The 15,805-nt window shown below is 31.4% G+C and overlaps 1 protein-coding gene and 1 pseudogene across 1 annotated transcript; both read right to left on the bottom strand.

Annotated features, from left to right (window-relative positions):
• Positions 1-3,431: 3,431 nt before the first annotated feature.
• LOC106320671 lies at positions 3,432-5,460 on the bottom strand (annotated as a pseudogene).
• Positions 5,461-8,076: 2,616 nt separating this feature from the next.
• On the bottom strand, positions 8,077-10,054 carry LOC106320670 (cytochrome P450 81F1-like). Its single transcript, XM_013759036.1, has 2 exons — positions 9,144-10,054; positions 8,077-8,779 (listed from the first exon to the last, which is right to left on the bottom strand). Exons 1-2 carry the CDS (start codon positions 10,014-10,016, stop codon positions 8,147-8,149), a joined length of 1,506 nt encoding a protein of 501 aa, XP_013614490.1. The 5' UTR covers positions 10,017-10,054; the 3' UTR covers positions 8,077-8,146.
• Positions 10,055-15,805: the final 5,751 nt, after the last annotated feature.

Genomic DNA, 15,805 nt, shown 5'->3' with positions numbered 1-15,805 from the left:
CCCATAGCCCATGAGTTCTCCCTTCTTATAAGAAAGAAAGCTTTGTCCTTTATTGCATTTTAGGTAGTAATCTAGTTTCAAATCATCTCAAAAACTGGTAGCACTTAGATTAAGCATGATCTTGCATTCCTTTTGCATCATAATCACTTAGGACTGGTTTGACATCCTATATATTACAACATTTGATTAGGGGCTTTGAAACCCCTATCATCAGGCTGGAAGGCTATCTAAATTGTTAAAAGGAGAGAAAATTGATAAACAACTTTGCGGTTTTTATTTTATCAGATCTAAAGTTAGGATCGGAAAACAACAATACATTTTTTAACGAGGAAACAATAGCACTCACATGCACATTTACGTAGATACATGCCTGATTGTCTGATATTTTTCATCAAGGAAACAATGGCACTCATTGACTCTTCTATTGCACGTGTACATCAGTCCATGCACAAGTTGACAACTAAAATTGCGATTTTGTAAATGTCATCAGAAAATGGTCACAATGTTCCTAACCGATTTGTGGTTAAGAATTTGGTCAGAATATGTCATGTTTTTTTGTAGTGCTATTTCCAATTATTTTGCTTTTGTTGTTATTTTCTTAATTAGCATACAGTTTTTTTTTTAAAGGCTTAGTTGCCATACAATGTTGAGTTATATATCGAGCTTTTGAACGAATTAATATCTGATTCTTCTTGTCCAACGGATTTGATAAAATTCTAAGAATACTCAATATCCTTATCCACACCTGACCAGGACATGTGTGCACCAGTACTTAATTTTAAATATAACCCATAGATTTCGAATCTATTATATGATTTTTTATAGAACAAGATATTGCAAGGTAATTAAATAGTAATTTGCCAGGCCCCGCAGTAGTCCTTTTTTTTTTTTTTGGAGAAAGTGCAGTAGTCATTATTAATCATTCATCGCTTAGGAAAAGAGCCAAAACCATGCGAATTATATCAGGACATAATTATCGCCGAACCTTAAGTGAAGTTCTTAAAAAAAGAAATGGTGAGGATCCCACAAAACCACTAAAATCGGTCCCAAAAATCATGAAATAAGGATCGACTTTGGAGTGTTTTTTGCAATGTTCGCGAACTCCACTAACACATAGTGGTATGCGATTGATTCTTTTTTTAATTATCTTTTTCAGACAAAAAATAAGTTTTCTAAAAAACCAGCCTACCGGTTTCAGCAATAAAGATGGGCTTACATATAACTTTTATACTATATATTTTCGAATACTTTATTGGATTAGGTAGCAAAAAAAGGGAAAGAAGAATACATTTTTGGATTATATCACCAAACCGACATACAAGCTATAATTTGCAGATCACACGTCGAATTAATAGAATGTAGTTTTCTTATTTAATCTTTTGTCAAAAAACTGTATATATATAACTTGAAAAAAGTAACATATCTTCTTAACATACATACATATATACTCAGAAATTTTTTCATTCTTTTACCGGTCTATGTTGAATGTTTATTTTGTATGGTCAAGTTCATTTTAGTTTGTTCGAAATAAGCTCAAAAACCAATCTAAAAACATGGTAATATATATATATGTGAAATGAGACAGGGTAAAAGGAAAAAATGCTAGGGTTTTCAATTTATTCGCATTACACATATAGTTTTGGTTACAGAGAAGCACCGAAGTGTACCTACACACTTTATTCGCATAATAGTTTTTTTATATACAAGATTTTGCAAGGTAATTAAAATAGTAACTAGGTGTTTTCCTGCACTAAGTGCAGTAAGTAACTTTTTAAACTTAACTTATATTTAAAAATAAATTTTATTAAATATTATAGATTTTACTATTTTTTACTAATATTTAATATAGATTTGATATATATTAAATTAATTTGTATAAAACTAATAAAAATGATATAAAATTGTATAATTATCAAAAATTTAGCCTAAACAATATTTATAAAATTTGTAGATATATAAGAAACAAATGATCTTACGATTAGATATTTAAATTTTTTTAAAAATGTAGAAATTTTTGAAAGCTTTAGTAATACAAATTGTATAATTATACAAAAATAATAATATTTTGAAATTTAAAATGTTATATATGAATATATTTATTTTATAGATAATGTATGAGTTATTGCCATATTTTAAAAAAAGTTTACCAAAAAGAAATATCAATATTAAATGTAATATATGAATTATTACCATATTCTAATAAGTTTGCCAAAATATAAATCAACATTAAATGAAATTATCCATGTCATATTTTTCCGGAAGTCATGCCATCAATTTCAGTAGCCATGTCATATTTGTTTTGTGAAATTAACTGTAGAAAGGACATATGGCAAAATCACTTCGCAAATATAGTCTAGGGGATGTCATATTTGTTTTGTAAAATTGATTGTAGAAAAGACATGTGGCAAAATCACTTCGCAAATATAGTCTAGGGAATTTTCCAGGCGCAGCAGTAGTCATTATTAATCATTCATCACTTAGACCATATTTAGCCCACCCATATTTTTATCTCTATATTTTCTTCTAAAATAGAAAAACTCTATTATAGAGATGAAAATTCTCCAATGTAATAGAGTGCCTCTATTTATAGGAGAAAATATAGAAATATGTTATTTTCACCTCTAATTATAGAGACAAAAAATAACTTTCTTCTATATTTTACTCTAAAATAGAAAAACTCTATTATAAAAATATATATTATAGCATTTTTATCTCTATAACAGAGATCCCTATTTTAAATGAAATTATATAACCGTACATAGGAGATTCCAATGCTCTTAGGAAAAGAGCCAAAACCATGCAAAACTGTATTGCATATAACTTTTACACTATATCTTTTCGAATACTTTATTGAATTGGTTAGAAAAAAAAAAGAAGAATACATTATTGGATTATATCGCTTAGTACCAAACCGACATACAAGCTATAATTTGCAGATCACACGTCGAATTAATAGAATGTAGTTTTCAATTTAATTTTTTGTCAAAAAACTTTATATATATTTGAAAATAAATAACATATCTTCTTAACATACATACATATATACTAGGCCTGGAAGTTCATTCTTTTTTTTTTTTAACATATAAAAGGGTTAAACCCGGATCAAATAAAGACACAGACCTAATCCCCGGGTGGAGATACAGCCCACGGATAGACCCTTTCCTTGGCATTCAAATGAGCTGAAAGCAATAGCCCATATCCGTGTGGCCAACGGGATTCGAACCAGGGTTCGCCGTATTGGATTTATTCCCTCAAGCGCCACTGGACTACCACCACTGTTTAATTCCCTAAAGAAAAAAGTTCATTCTTTCACCGGTATATGTTGAATCTTTCTTTCTTGTATGCTCAAGTTCATTTTTAGTTTGTTCCAAATAAGCTCAAAAACCAATCTAAAAACATGGTAATATTTATGTAAAAGGAAAAATGCTAGGTTTTTCAATTTATTCGCATTACACATATAGGTTTGGTTGCAGAGAAGCACCGAAGTGTAACTACACAATTTATTCGCATAATAGTTTTTTTTTCAATAGAAACACACTGAAGCAGAACTAAACTTTTGACTCGGTAAGAAGCTTATTCATAACGGGTCGAAGCTGACACATGGCTCGTAACGGCACCACCTTACGCATTGCCATCTCTGGACCCTCAGTCATATCAATCTTTTTTGCCATTGACTCTTCCCCAATCAAAGCATTGAATCAAAGATCCTAACGCCAACGTCACAATCTTGTTCGCTAATCCTGCGCCGGGACACATTCTCCGTCCACTTCCAAAGGTTATCAGCATACGGACATCGTCCTTTTCTCCTTCTCCTCCACCGTTAAACCTATCTGGATTAAACCTCTCTGGTTCCGTCCACAGTTCTGGATCTCTGTGTATACTCCACGCGTTCACCATGACCATCGTCTCACGAGGCACGTCGTAGCCTCCGATCTTGATGTCCTCTACTGTTAATCTTGGCACAAGAAGCGGCGCTGCTGGATATAGCCTGAGTGTCTCCGACACTACGTTTTGGAGGTAAGGCAGGTTTGGAATGTCTGTTTCCTCGATCAAGCGGTCTTGTCCGATTTTCTCGTCAATCTCTAGTTTCAACTTTTCCAACAACTCTGGATGATTCAACAAACTCGCCATCGCCCACTCTATTGTCACGGCCGATGTTTCTGATGCGGCAAACATGATACCCTGTTTTGCAGACTATTATTAGCTCATTTGTTATATATATATTAATGTCGTAATATATATACTAGTGCTCATGAAAAGATATATATATATATATATTTATATTATAAAATAAATAAATCGTAATAATTAGTCAATATATTAATATTATCTAGTTCAGTGGCTATATTTCAACAAAAAATAAGTCAACATTTTAATTTCATCTATTTACAAATTTCTCGTTTTCTAATATATATATACATATATATATATATATATAATAAATAAATTTGTTAAAAGTAATAATACGATGCTTCGTTATATGTGTGCATATATATGTGTGTGTTAATGTTGTCGTTGTGACAAAATGACTGTGTTTGGTTGTTACCAGCATTAGGCCTTTGATGATGACCTCACTGTAATACTCTGGGTCTTGTTGTTGCAAAGAGAGCAAGTGATTAACCATTGTGTTACCGTCTTTATTTCCTCTACACTCATCAAGCAGACGCTGCAAGATCGCATCCATGGCTTCTCCTACAGCTTTCACTTTCTTCTCAAAACTCCTTCCGAATATTTTCAAGAATGGCAAGTATTCACCAGGGTGCCTCGCGCCACTAGTACTGGTAATATAAGCAATGAGTTTCTTGAACGTATCTGCTTCTGCTTTGTCACTAGCATCTTCTCCGTAATAGATCTTCCCCGTAACCATCCTCACGATGTTGTTGAACGTTAGATCGTAAAACAAGGACTCGACCTCGACCTCTTTGCTGATGAGTGCGTCACGTGAGAGTCTCGTGAGCATGCGGTGGATTTCCTCTTTGCGGATGTGGAGAAAGTTTGCGAGACGTTTTGAGGAGACGATTTCGAGGGAGCATATTTTGCGGAGGTTACGCCAGTGGTCACCGTAAGGTGTGGTCGCAATGGTTGTGTAGTTGTAAGCGATGTATTTGGAAGTCAGGAAACGAGGGCGGTTCGATACAACTACGTCGTTATGACCCGTGAAGCATTCTCTTGCGAGTGCGGAGGAAGAGATGACAACCGCACGGCGGGTACCTAATCGGAGGTAGAAGATTGGGCCGTGTGTTTTGGCGAGTCCATGGAAGAGACGGTGGACGGGAGGTTTAATGAGGCGGTGGTGGCCGATAATGGGGAGAGAGTGAGGCGGAGAGGGAGGGAGGTTGAAACGCTGCGTTCTATAGCTGAAGATGAATTTGTAAGCAATGACAAGAAGAGCTAAAGGGAGAATCACATAGTAAAACATCTTTGTCACGTTATTTTTTTTTTGGTGATGTCGCCTTTCTAATGATATGGTAATCTTATGTAAGAGGAATGAGTTTTGGGGTTGAAGGAGGATCTGGAAAGCACAGAGAAGAAAAGGTATGAGCATATCAACGGCTGCACGTGCATGAATTTCTCAATAAATAATAAAAATATTGATAATTATTTATATAATTATATTTTACTTTATTCCCTAATCCTTCACTAAAAAACATGTGTTATAGAGTTTCTCACGTTTTTTAGATATACTTGTTTTGCCTGCATCTAGTGGCATAATAATTCTACAAATATTTATAAATTGATGTATTATCAGTTCAAAGACTATTATGAATCTTTGATAAGTTAGTTCTTTGTGTCCGAGATATTTAATAATAAATTGAACATCATACTCTTTATATATAAGAAAACATTTATCAAATAGATAAACTTTTTATCACATAAAATAATTTTACAAACACTTATACATCTAAATATTTAATAATAAATTAAATATTAAATTCTTTATATATGTTAAAAGTTCATCATAGCAGAAATAATTTTTATTGCAAAACTAAATTTGAAAACACTCATCTAGCAAACTAGCATGTGTAATGCGAATCAAACTCCAAAAAAAAAAAAATATATCTGCTAAATCTATATAATAAGCGAAACGAAAATAAATTTACTTAAAAATGAACATATTTTTCAATATATTATTTCTAAAAGAATATAATTTTATCTATGTTTATATATATTCGCTTTAGTTTTTGTGTAACGCGAATATATGCAAAGTTAGGTTTAATATGATGATAAAGTATGTCTATCATGTGTAAGTACGTTTTATCAAAAGAGTGATTTAGGTTTCATGTTATTCATAAATCTATTTTTTCAATAACTATATATATAGAGATTTATCGGTCTATGTTGAATCTTTATTTTGTATGGTGAAGTTCATTTTAGTTTGTTCGAAATAAGCTCAAAAACCAATCTAAAAACATGGTAATATGTATATGTGAAATGAGACAGGGAAAAAGGAAAAAATGCTAGGGTTTTCAATTTATTCGCATTACACATACAGTTTTGGTTACAGAGAAGCACCGAAGTGTACCTACACACTTTATTCGCATAATAGTTTTTTTATATACAAGATTTTGCAAGGTAATTAAAATAGTAACTAGGTGTTTTCCTGCACATAAGTAACTTTTTAAACTTACATTATATTTAAAAATAATTTTTATTAAATATTATAGATTGTACTATTTTTTTACTAATATTTAATATAGATTTGATATATATTAAATCAATTTGCATAAAACTAATAAAAATGATATTATTCTAATAAGTTTGCCAAAATATAAATCAACATTAAATGAAATTATCCATGTCATATTTTTTCGGAAGTCATGTCATCAATTTCAGTAGCCATGTAATATTTTTTTTGTGAAATTGATTGTTGAAAAGACATTTGGCAAAATCACTTCGCAAATATAGTCTAGGGGATGTCATATTTGTTTTGTGAAATTGATTGTAGAAAGGACATGTGGCAAAATCATTTCGCAAATATAGTCTAGGGGATTTCCCAAGCGCAGCAGTAGTCGTTATTAATCATTCATCACTTAGACCATTTTCAACCCACCCATATTTTTATCTCTATATTTTCTTCTAAAATAGAAAAACTCTATTATAGAGATGAAAATTTTCCAATGTAATAGAGTGCATCTATTTATACGAGAAAATATAGAAATATTTTATTTTCACCTCTAATTATAGAGGCAAAAAATAATTTTTTTTCTATATTTTACTTTAAAATAGAAGAACTCTATTATAAAAACATATATTATTGCATTTTTACCTCTATAATAGAGATTATTATTTTAAATGAAATTATAGAAGTACATCGGATATTCCAATGCTCTTAGGAAAAGAGCCAAAACCATGCAAAACTGTATTGCATATAAGAGCATCTCCATTAGTGAACCCCATGAAAGGGGTTCACAAAGTATTTTTTTACTATATTTTTTTCTGTTTGATTTTTGTTTAAAAAAAAAAAAATTAATTGGGCCAATCACGGGCCGCCACGTGCCGTGGGGCTCGCGTTACAGTGATGAACCCGGTTCACTGGGAAGAGGTGGAGAGAGACAGGTTCATCACTATTCATTATTTTAATTTTTTTTTTTTTTGAAATCTGTGTGATCCCCCGTAAGTTCACTAATGGGGGTGCTCTAACTTTTACACTATATCTTTTCGAATACTTTATTGAATTGGTTAGAAAAAAGAAAGAAAGAAGAATACATTATTGGATTATATCGCTTAGTACCAAATTAACCGACATACAAGCTATAATTTGCAGATCACACGTCGAATTAATAGAATGTAGTTTTCAATTTAATTTTTTGTCAAAAAACTATATATATATTTGAAAATAAATAACATATCTTTTTAACATACATACATATATACTAAAGAAAAAAGTTCATTCTTTTACCGGTATATGTTGAATCTTTCTTTCTTGTATGCTCAAGCTCATTTTTAGTTTGTTCGAAATAAGCTCAAAAACCAATCTAAAAACATGGTAATATATATGTGAAATGAGACAGGGTAAAAGGAAAAAAATGCTAGGGTTTTCAATTTATTGGCATTACAAATATAGTACAGAGAAGCACCGAAGTGTATCTACACACTTTATTGGCATAATAGTTTTTTTTTTCTCAATAGAAACACACTAGCAAAACTAAACTTTTGACTCGGTAAGAAGCTTATTCATAACGGGTCGAAGCTGACACATGGCTCGTAACGGCACCACCTTACGCATTGCCATCTCTGGACCCTCAGTCATATCAATCTTTTTGCCATTGACTCTTCCCCAATCAAAGCATTGAATCAAAGATCCTAACGCCAACGTCACAATCTTGTTCGCTAATCCTGCGCCGGGACACATTCTCCGTCCACTTCCAAAGGTTATCAGCATACGGACATCGTCCTTTTCTCCTTCTCCTCCACCGTTAAACCTATCTGGATTAAACCTCTCTGGTTCCGTCCACAGTTCTGGATCTCTGTGTATACTCCACGCGTTCACCATGACCATCGTCTCACGAGGCACGTCGTAGCCTCCGATCTTGATGTCCTCTACTGTTAATCTTGGCACAAGAAGCGGCGCTGCTGGATATAGCCTGAGTGTCTCCGACACTACGTTTTGGAGGTAAGGCAGGTTTGGAATGTCTGTTTCCTCGATCAAGCGGTCTTGTCCGATTTTCTCGTCAATCTCTAGTTTCAACTTTTCCAACAACTCTGGATGATTCAACAAACTCGCCATCGCCCACTCTATTGTCACGGCCGATGTTTCTGATGCGGCAAACATGATACCCTGTTTTGCAGACTATTATTAGCTCATTTGTTATATATATATTAATGTCGTAATATATATACTAGTGCTCATGAAAAGATATATATATATATATATTTATATTATAAAATAAATAAATCGTAATAATTAGTCAATATATTAATATTATCTAGTTCAGTGGCTATATTTCAACAAAAAATAAGTCAACATTTTAATTTCATCTATTTACAAATTTCTCGTTTTCTAATATATATATACATATATATATATATATATAATAAATAAATTTGTTAAAAGTAATAATACGATGCTTCGTTATATGTGTGCATATATATGTGTGTGTTAATGTTGTCGTTGTGACAAAATGACTGTGTTTGGTTGTTACCAGCATTAGGCCTTTGATGATGACCTCACTGTAATACTCTGGGTCTTGTTGTTGCAAAGAGAGCAAGTGATTAACCATTGTGTTACCGTCTTTATTTCCTCTACACTCATCAAGCAGACGCTGCAAGATCGCATCCATGGCTTCTCCTACAGCTTTCACTTTCTTCTCAAAACTCCTTCCGAATATTTTCAAGAATGGCAAGTATTCACCAGGGTGCCTCGCGCCACTAGTACTGGTAATATAAGCAATGAGTTTCTTGAACGTATCTGCTTCTGCTTTGTCACTAGCATCTTCTCCGTAATAGATCTTCCCCGTAACCATCCTCACGATGTTGTTGAACGTTAGATCGTAAAACAAGGACTCGACCTCGACCTCTTTGCTGATGAGTGCGTCACGTGAGAGTCTCGTGAGCATGCGGTGGATTTCCTCTTTGCGGATGTGGAGAAAGTTTGCGAGACGTTTTGAGGAGACGATTTCGAGGGAGCATATTTTGCGGAGGTTACGCCAGTGGTCACCGTAAGGTGTGGTCGCAATGGTTGTGTAGTTGTAAGCGATGTATTTGGAAGTCAGGAAACGAGGGCGGTTCGATACAACTACGTCGTTATGACCCGTGAAGCATTCTCTTGCGAGTGCGGAGGAAGAGATGACAACCGCACGGCGGGTACCTAATCGGAGGTAGAAGATTGGGCCGTGTGTTTTGGCGAGTCCATGGAAGAGACGGTGGACGGGAGGTTTAATGAGGCGGTGGTGGCCGATAATGGGGAGAGAGTGAGGCGGAGAGGGAGGGAGGTTGAAACGCTGCGTTCTATAGCTGAAGATGAATTTGTAAGCAATGACAAGAAGAGCTAAAGGGAGAATCACATAGTAAAACATCTTTGTCACGTTATTTTTTTTTTGGTGATGTCGCCTTTCTAATGATATGGTAATCTTATGTAAGAGGAATGAGTTTTGGGGTTGATGGAGGTTCTATATATAAGAGGAATGAGTTTTGGGGTTGAAGGAGGATCTGGAAAGCACAGAGAAGAAAAGGTATGAGCATATCAACGGCTGCACGTGCATGAATTTCTCAATAAATAATAAAAATATTGATAATTATTTATATAATTATATTTTACTTTATTCCCTAATCCTTCACTAAAAAACATGTGTTATAGAGTTTCTCACGTTTTTTTAGATATACTTGTTTTGCCTGCATCTAGTAGCATAATAGTTCTACAAATATTTATAAATTGATGTATTATCAGTTCAAAGACTATTATGAATCTTTGATAAGTTAGTTCTTATGTGTCCGAAATATTTAATAATAAATTGAACATCATACTCTTTTTATATAAGAAAACATTTATCACAATAGATAAACTTTTTATCACATAAAATAATTTTACAAACACTTATACATCTAAATATTTAATAATAAATTAAATATTAAATTCTTTATATTTGTTAAAAATTCATCATAGCAGAAATAATTTTTATTGCAAAACTAAATTTGAAAACACTCATCTAGCAAACCAGCATGTGTAATGCGAATCAAACCCCAAAATAAAAAAAAATATCTACTAGCGAAACGAAAATAAATTTACTTAAAAATGAACATATTTTCAATATATTATTTTTAAAAGAATATATTTTTATGTATGTTTATATATACGCGCTTTAGTTTTTGTGTAACGCGAATATATGTAAAGTTAGGTTTAATATGATGATAAAGTATGTCTATCATGTGTAAGTACGTTTTATCAAAAGAGTGATTTAGGTTTCATGTTATTCATAAATCTATTTTTTCAATAACTATCTATATAGAGATTTATCTTTCTTTTCTACATGGCTTATATTAGACTATATACAATAGATTCAACACACAACACCCTCCACATCATCTTCTCTTTCTTCCACATCAGTTTTTCTCTCTTCCAACTAATAATTCAACACCCACTCATTTTTTATACTCTACAATGGTTTGTTTAAAATAAAATTCAACACCCTACCCTACAATTTTTATTTTCCATCTTTTGTAACGAAAATTGTTTGAGAGGTGAATGATAATTTTTTTTCTGTGTCCAAATCTAATGAAACAAGTCTCTATTTATAGAATATGAAAAAATGATAAATTTTAATATATTTTTTTTCAATAAGTTATAATTTTATTTACAATAATTGAACAAAATAATGTAGAAGGAGAGAAAAAAAAAAGAAATTCAACACAGCCAATTAAAAAAAAAAAAAGTCATAACCCACACTTTTGTCTGAGCCAATAGGAAGAGACCATGCTACATTCTCTTTCTTTTCCAACGAAATTCAACAGAGTTTAATTTTTTTAACTAGTTGAATGCCAACTCAGCTTCAACACTTTATTAAACATCCCATTGCAACATGTAAAAAATTCAACACACCATTGTAGTCTTAGGAATTGTGCTAGAATTTTTCTATCCAATATAATTCAAATAATATATAAAAGACTACACATACAGACATACTGCATTATCATGCACTAGTTGAGTACTCTACTGACACAGAAGTATAATAATTGCACTTTAAAAATGTGTTTATTCAATCGCGCGGATCAATTTTTTATGAACATTTTTTTTATAAAAACATAAGTTAGCTTGGGCTGAGGATGTGGACATTTTAGTCTGAGAAATATTTTTTTTCATTCATACAAACAGCGTATTATATAAACGTGTCATAATTATTTTCTCTAATCGATGTATTAAATAGACTTTTTATTGTTATCAGGTTGCTAGGATTATGTTTTATTTAGGGCAGCACTAGTTTGACTGAGTGTACACCAGATTTTTTTCTTAAATAACAATTTAGATGTTCAAGCAAAAATGAAAACAACTTCTTAAATACATTTCTAACTAAAAGTTCTCACCATGACGCTGAATATACAAGAAACCATAAAGTATTTTTGCTTAATAAGTAATAACAAAGTTTGTCGACATTAAAAACGTAATAGTAATAAACGCCAATTATCAACTAAAGTAAAGTATGGAGTGTATTTAATTTTTTTTAAAGATTGTATATTGTATTTAATTGGAATTTTGAATAATTTGTATTAAACTAATAAATTATATATCAATCAAACATGTTTAAAACAACAATAATGAATGGTATTGAACTATATTTTGACAACTTTGTTCACTCGTCTTTTAATCACACGACAAATTATTCAAACAATAAACTATTTAAAATTAGGTGAATGCTATTTTGTCGCGCTGGAATAAAAATATCGCATCTCTTTGCCAAAAATGCGAAGTCATCATTTAAAATTGAAGCAATTATTATCGTTGGATCGATATTTTTAAGAAAAATTTTCTATGATAATATTTTTTGGTTTATTTTTACAAAAAAGTATTTAAAGAGAAAAATGACTAAAATAAATTTTATTTAAATGTAATATATATATCTAAAACCCTAAAGTTAACTAATATTTTTTGGTTATTTTTTCTTTGAAAACTTTTTTGTGACAAAAATTTGAAAATATCCGTTTGACAGAATTGCAATGTTTTTTAAAAAATTATATAAATGATATGAGAATATGGCCCTAGGCCATCTACATTAACTCTATTGAGTTTCTAGTGAATAAAGTTAAATATTTTAAAATATAGTTATGAAAGAAATACAAGTATACAAAAATATTTTAAACAATTGTTTGAAGGGATAATTGGTGAAATAACCAAAAGAAAAAACAAAATTAGATTTCTAGAGAGAAGATAGAGAGATATAGGAAGAGAGAGAATGGAGTTTGGTTAGTTTCGTTTTTTCTTGTTGGTTATAGGGTGCAATTTTCCATGTTTGAATTTGATTGAGTCTAAGAAAAAAAAGAGATTGTCTTTTTTTTTCTATTTTTCATTTCTATTTTTTAATAATATAATTTGAGGGATCTTATTGATCCAAATGTCTTTGAGAATTAGCACTCACAAAGTATTTAAAAGGAGTTTTCATGTTACAAATTAACGTAAAGTAAAACTAATAATAAATTTTAAAATAAATATATCTAAACAATAAATAATCTGCCTAAAATACAAGCCATATTATATATATAAAGTATTTTTGTTGAGAGAGACTACTTTTCTCTTCTTTCTTTCTTTCTTTCTTTTGTCTTTTTCTCTCATTTTTTTTTGTTTTATTATCACAGTAGAACGAGTTAATTGAATTACCATACAATGTTTAGTGTTTGTAGAGCACTATTCATGGATGATATCTAATGGTCTGGTTCCCGCATGGAGTCTCTCGCTACTCTTGCATCACTTGGCTAGCTATTAAGAATAGGCTATCTACCGGGAATCGTATGAGGCAATGGGGATGATTCAAGGTTGTGAACTATACGGAGAAAGGGATGAGACGAGAGACCATTTGTATTCTGCTTATCCCTACTCCTACACGTTATGGGAAGCTCCTGCCTGTAAATTTGTGGGCTCTTGCATCCATCCGGATTGGCAGTGGAAAATTCAGTGTTTACAAAGAATGGGCACTAAAAGAGTAGATTTTTTCTTAGCTCGACTCCTATTTCAAACGCTCATTTACCACAGTTGGCGAGAATGAAACACTAGGCGCCATCAACAACCTAGAAACACAACAGATCAGGTGAGGAGACTCACTGACAAGGCTATGAAGAACATGATATATTCACTCAAATACAGGCCAGAGACAAGCTAGGAGGAATGCTTAGGGGATGGTTTGAAATCATACTTTGATCTCGATATATTTTCTTTAAACTACAGCTTGAGATACCACATATAGTTTAGCTTCTAAATAGGTTCTTCTTTTGTAAATAACATTCTTTTGCTTAGATCAATAAATTTTAAATTTCATCAAAAAATAAAAAAAAATTGAGAAAGTAAACGAAAATCACAATTAACTATAATCGATTATCAATGAAGTTCTAAAATATTATTTGAATTATTTTTTAGTCTAAGTTCACATGTTAAAAGTGCTTAAGGCCGTTAATACCATTAACAAATAATTAAATTTACTAATATATAATTAATCATAAATCAAATAGAATATCCATTGACTTTTATAATTAACATTATCTAAAACTATTTTGGGGAAATTACATGTTTACCAATTTCATGCTACTACTTTTCATTTTTACCACCACTAAAGGGACATTTTAAAAAATATCTTCTTCATTGAATGGCAAAAGACTCTTATGCCCATGTTCTTTATATATATAATAAATAAATATTTAAATAAATAAAAATTTAAAAAAATAAAAATAAGTTTTTTATTTTTTTCTGAATTATACTATTTCGAAAGTCAAACTCAAAACCCTAAAACTCAACTCAAAACCCTAAACAATCAATCCTAAACACTATTTTTTTCAAATACGAACCCTAAACCTTAAACCATCAATTATAAACCCGAGTTTTTTTTGAAATAAACCCTAAACCCTGAAACAGTTGATGTTTTAGGGTTTAGATTTGAAGATTTAGGGTTTTGGGTTTACGTTTAGAGTTTAAAGTTGATGTTTTAGGGTTTAGATTTGAAGATTTAGGGTTTTGGGTTTACGTTTAGAGTTTAAAGTTGATGTTTTAGGGTTTAGATTTGAAGATTTAGGGTTTTGGGTTTACGTTTAGACCCTAGAGTTGATGTTTTAGGGTTTAGATTTGAAGATTTAGGGTTTTGGGTTTACGTTTAGAGTTTAAAGTTGATGTTTTAGGGTTTAGATTTGAAGATTTAGGGTTTTGGGTTTACGTTTAGAGTTTAAAGTTGATGTTTTAGGGTTTAGATTTGAAGGTTTAGGGTTTGAATTTTAGAAAAATATAAGGTTTAGGGTTTAGGGTTTACGTTTAGGGTTTAGGGATTACGTTTAGGGTTTAGAGTTGATGTTTTAGGGTTTTGATTTGAAGGTTTAGGGTTTAGAGTTTAGAGTTGATGTTTCGGAGTTTAGAGTTGATGTTTCGGAGTTTAGGGTTAAGAGTTGATGTTTCATGGTTTAGGGTTTAGAGTTGAGGATTTAGGGTTTAAAGTTGATGTTTTATGTTTAGATTTAGGGTTTAGTGTTTACATTTAGAGTTTAGAGTTGATGTTTTAGGGTTTAGATTTGAAGTTTTAGGGTTTAGGGTTTAGAATTGATGTTTTAAGTTTAGATTAGTTAACCATATGTTTTTTTTTTGTCAAAAATAATTAAAAGGTTATAAATGTCTTTTACCCTTTATTAAAGATGAGGGTAAAAGTGGTTAGTGTAAACTTGAAAAGTGGTACTTTGAAAAAGGAATTTTTGGCAATTTTCCAACTATTTTTCAACCACATAAGCTTTATTAACTAAATCGTAAAAGGTAAATACAGAAATTGAATCAACCATACAATGGGAATGTCATAATAACAAATAAATTATCTTGTTGAACAGCATATTTAGCCAGTGCATCTGCAGCTTGGTTCTTCTCTCTACTCACATGGTCCAACAAACTATTATATCGTGATATCCAAAAATAATTAAATTTCCATCTCTGTAGAATTAAGTAATCCCACAAAATTAGAGATGTATTTATTCGGTGTGCGCTATATAGTAGTATATCTTAAAATATTTTAAATAATTGATTTACTTATTTATGTCATCAAATTGTATTTTTTTATTATATATCCAAAATTAAGTGTTTCTCATGATCCCTACTCTACAAAAGACTAAAGGTCCTTACTGAACTTTGCCAAAC

This window comes from Brassica oleracea, unplaced genomic scaffold, assembly GCF_000695525.1.
Source record: "Brassica oleracea var. oleracea cultivar TO1000 unplaced genomic scaffold, BOL UnpScaffold01007, whole genome shotgun sequence".
Lineage (NCBI taxonomy): Eukaryota > Viridiplantae > Streptophyta > Magnoliopsida > Brassicales > Brassicaceae > Brassica > Brassica oleracea.
The sequence above is the reverse complement of the archived record's forward strand: the minus strand, read 5'-3'. Positions and strand labels throughout refer to the sequence as shown.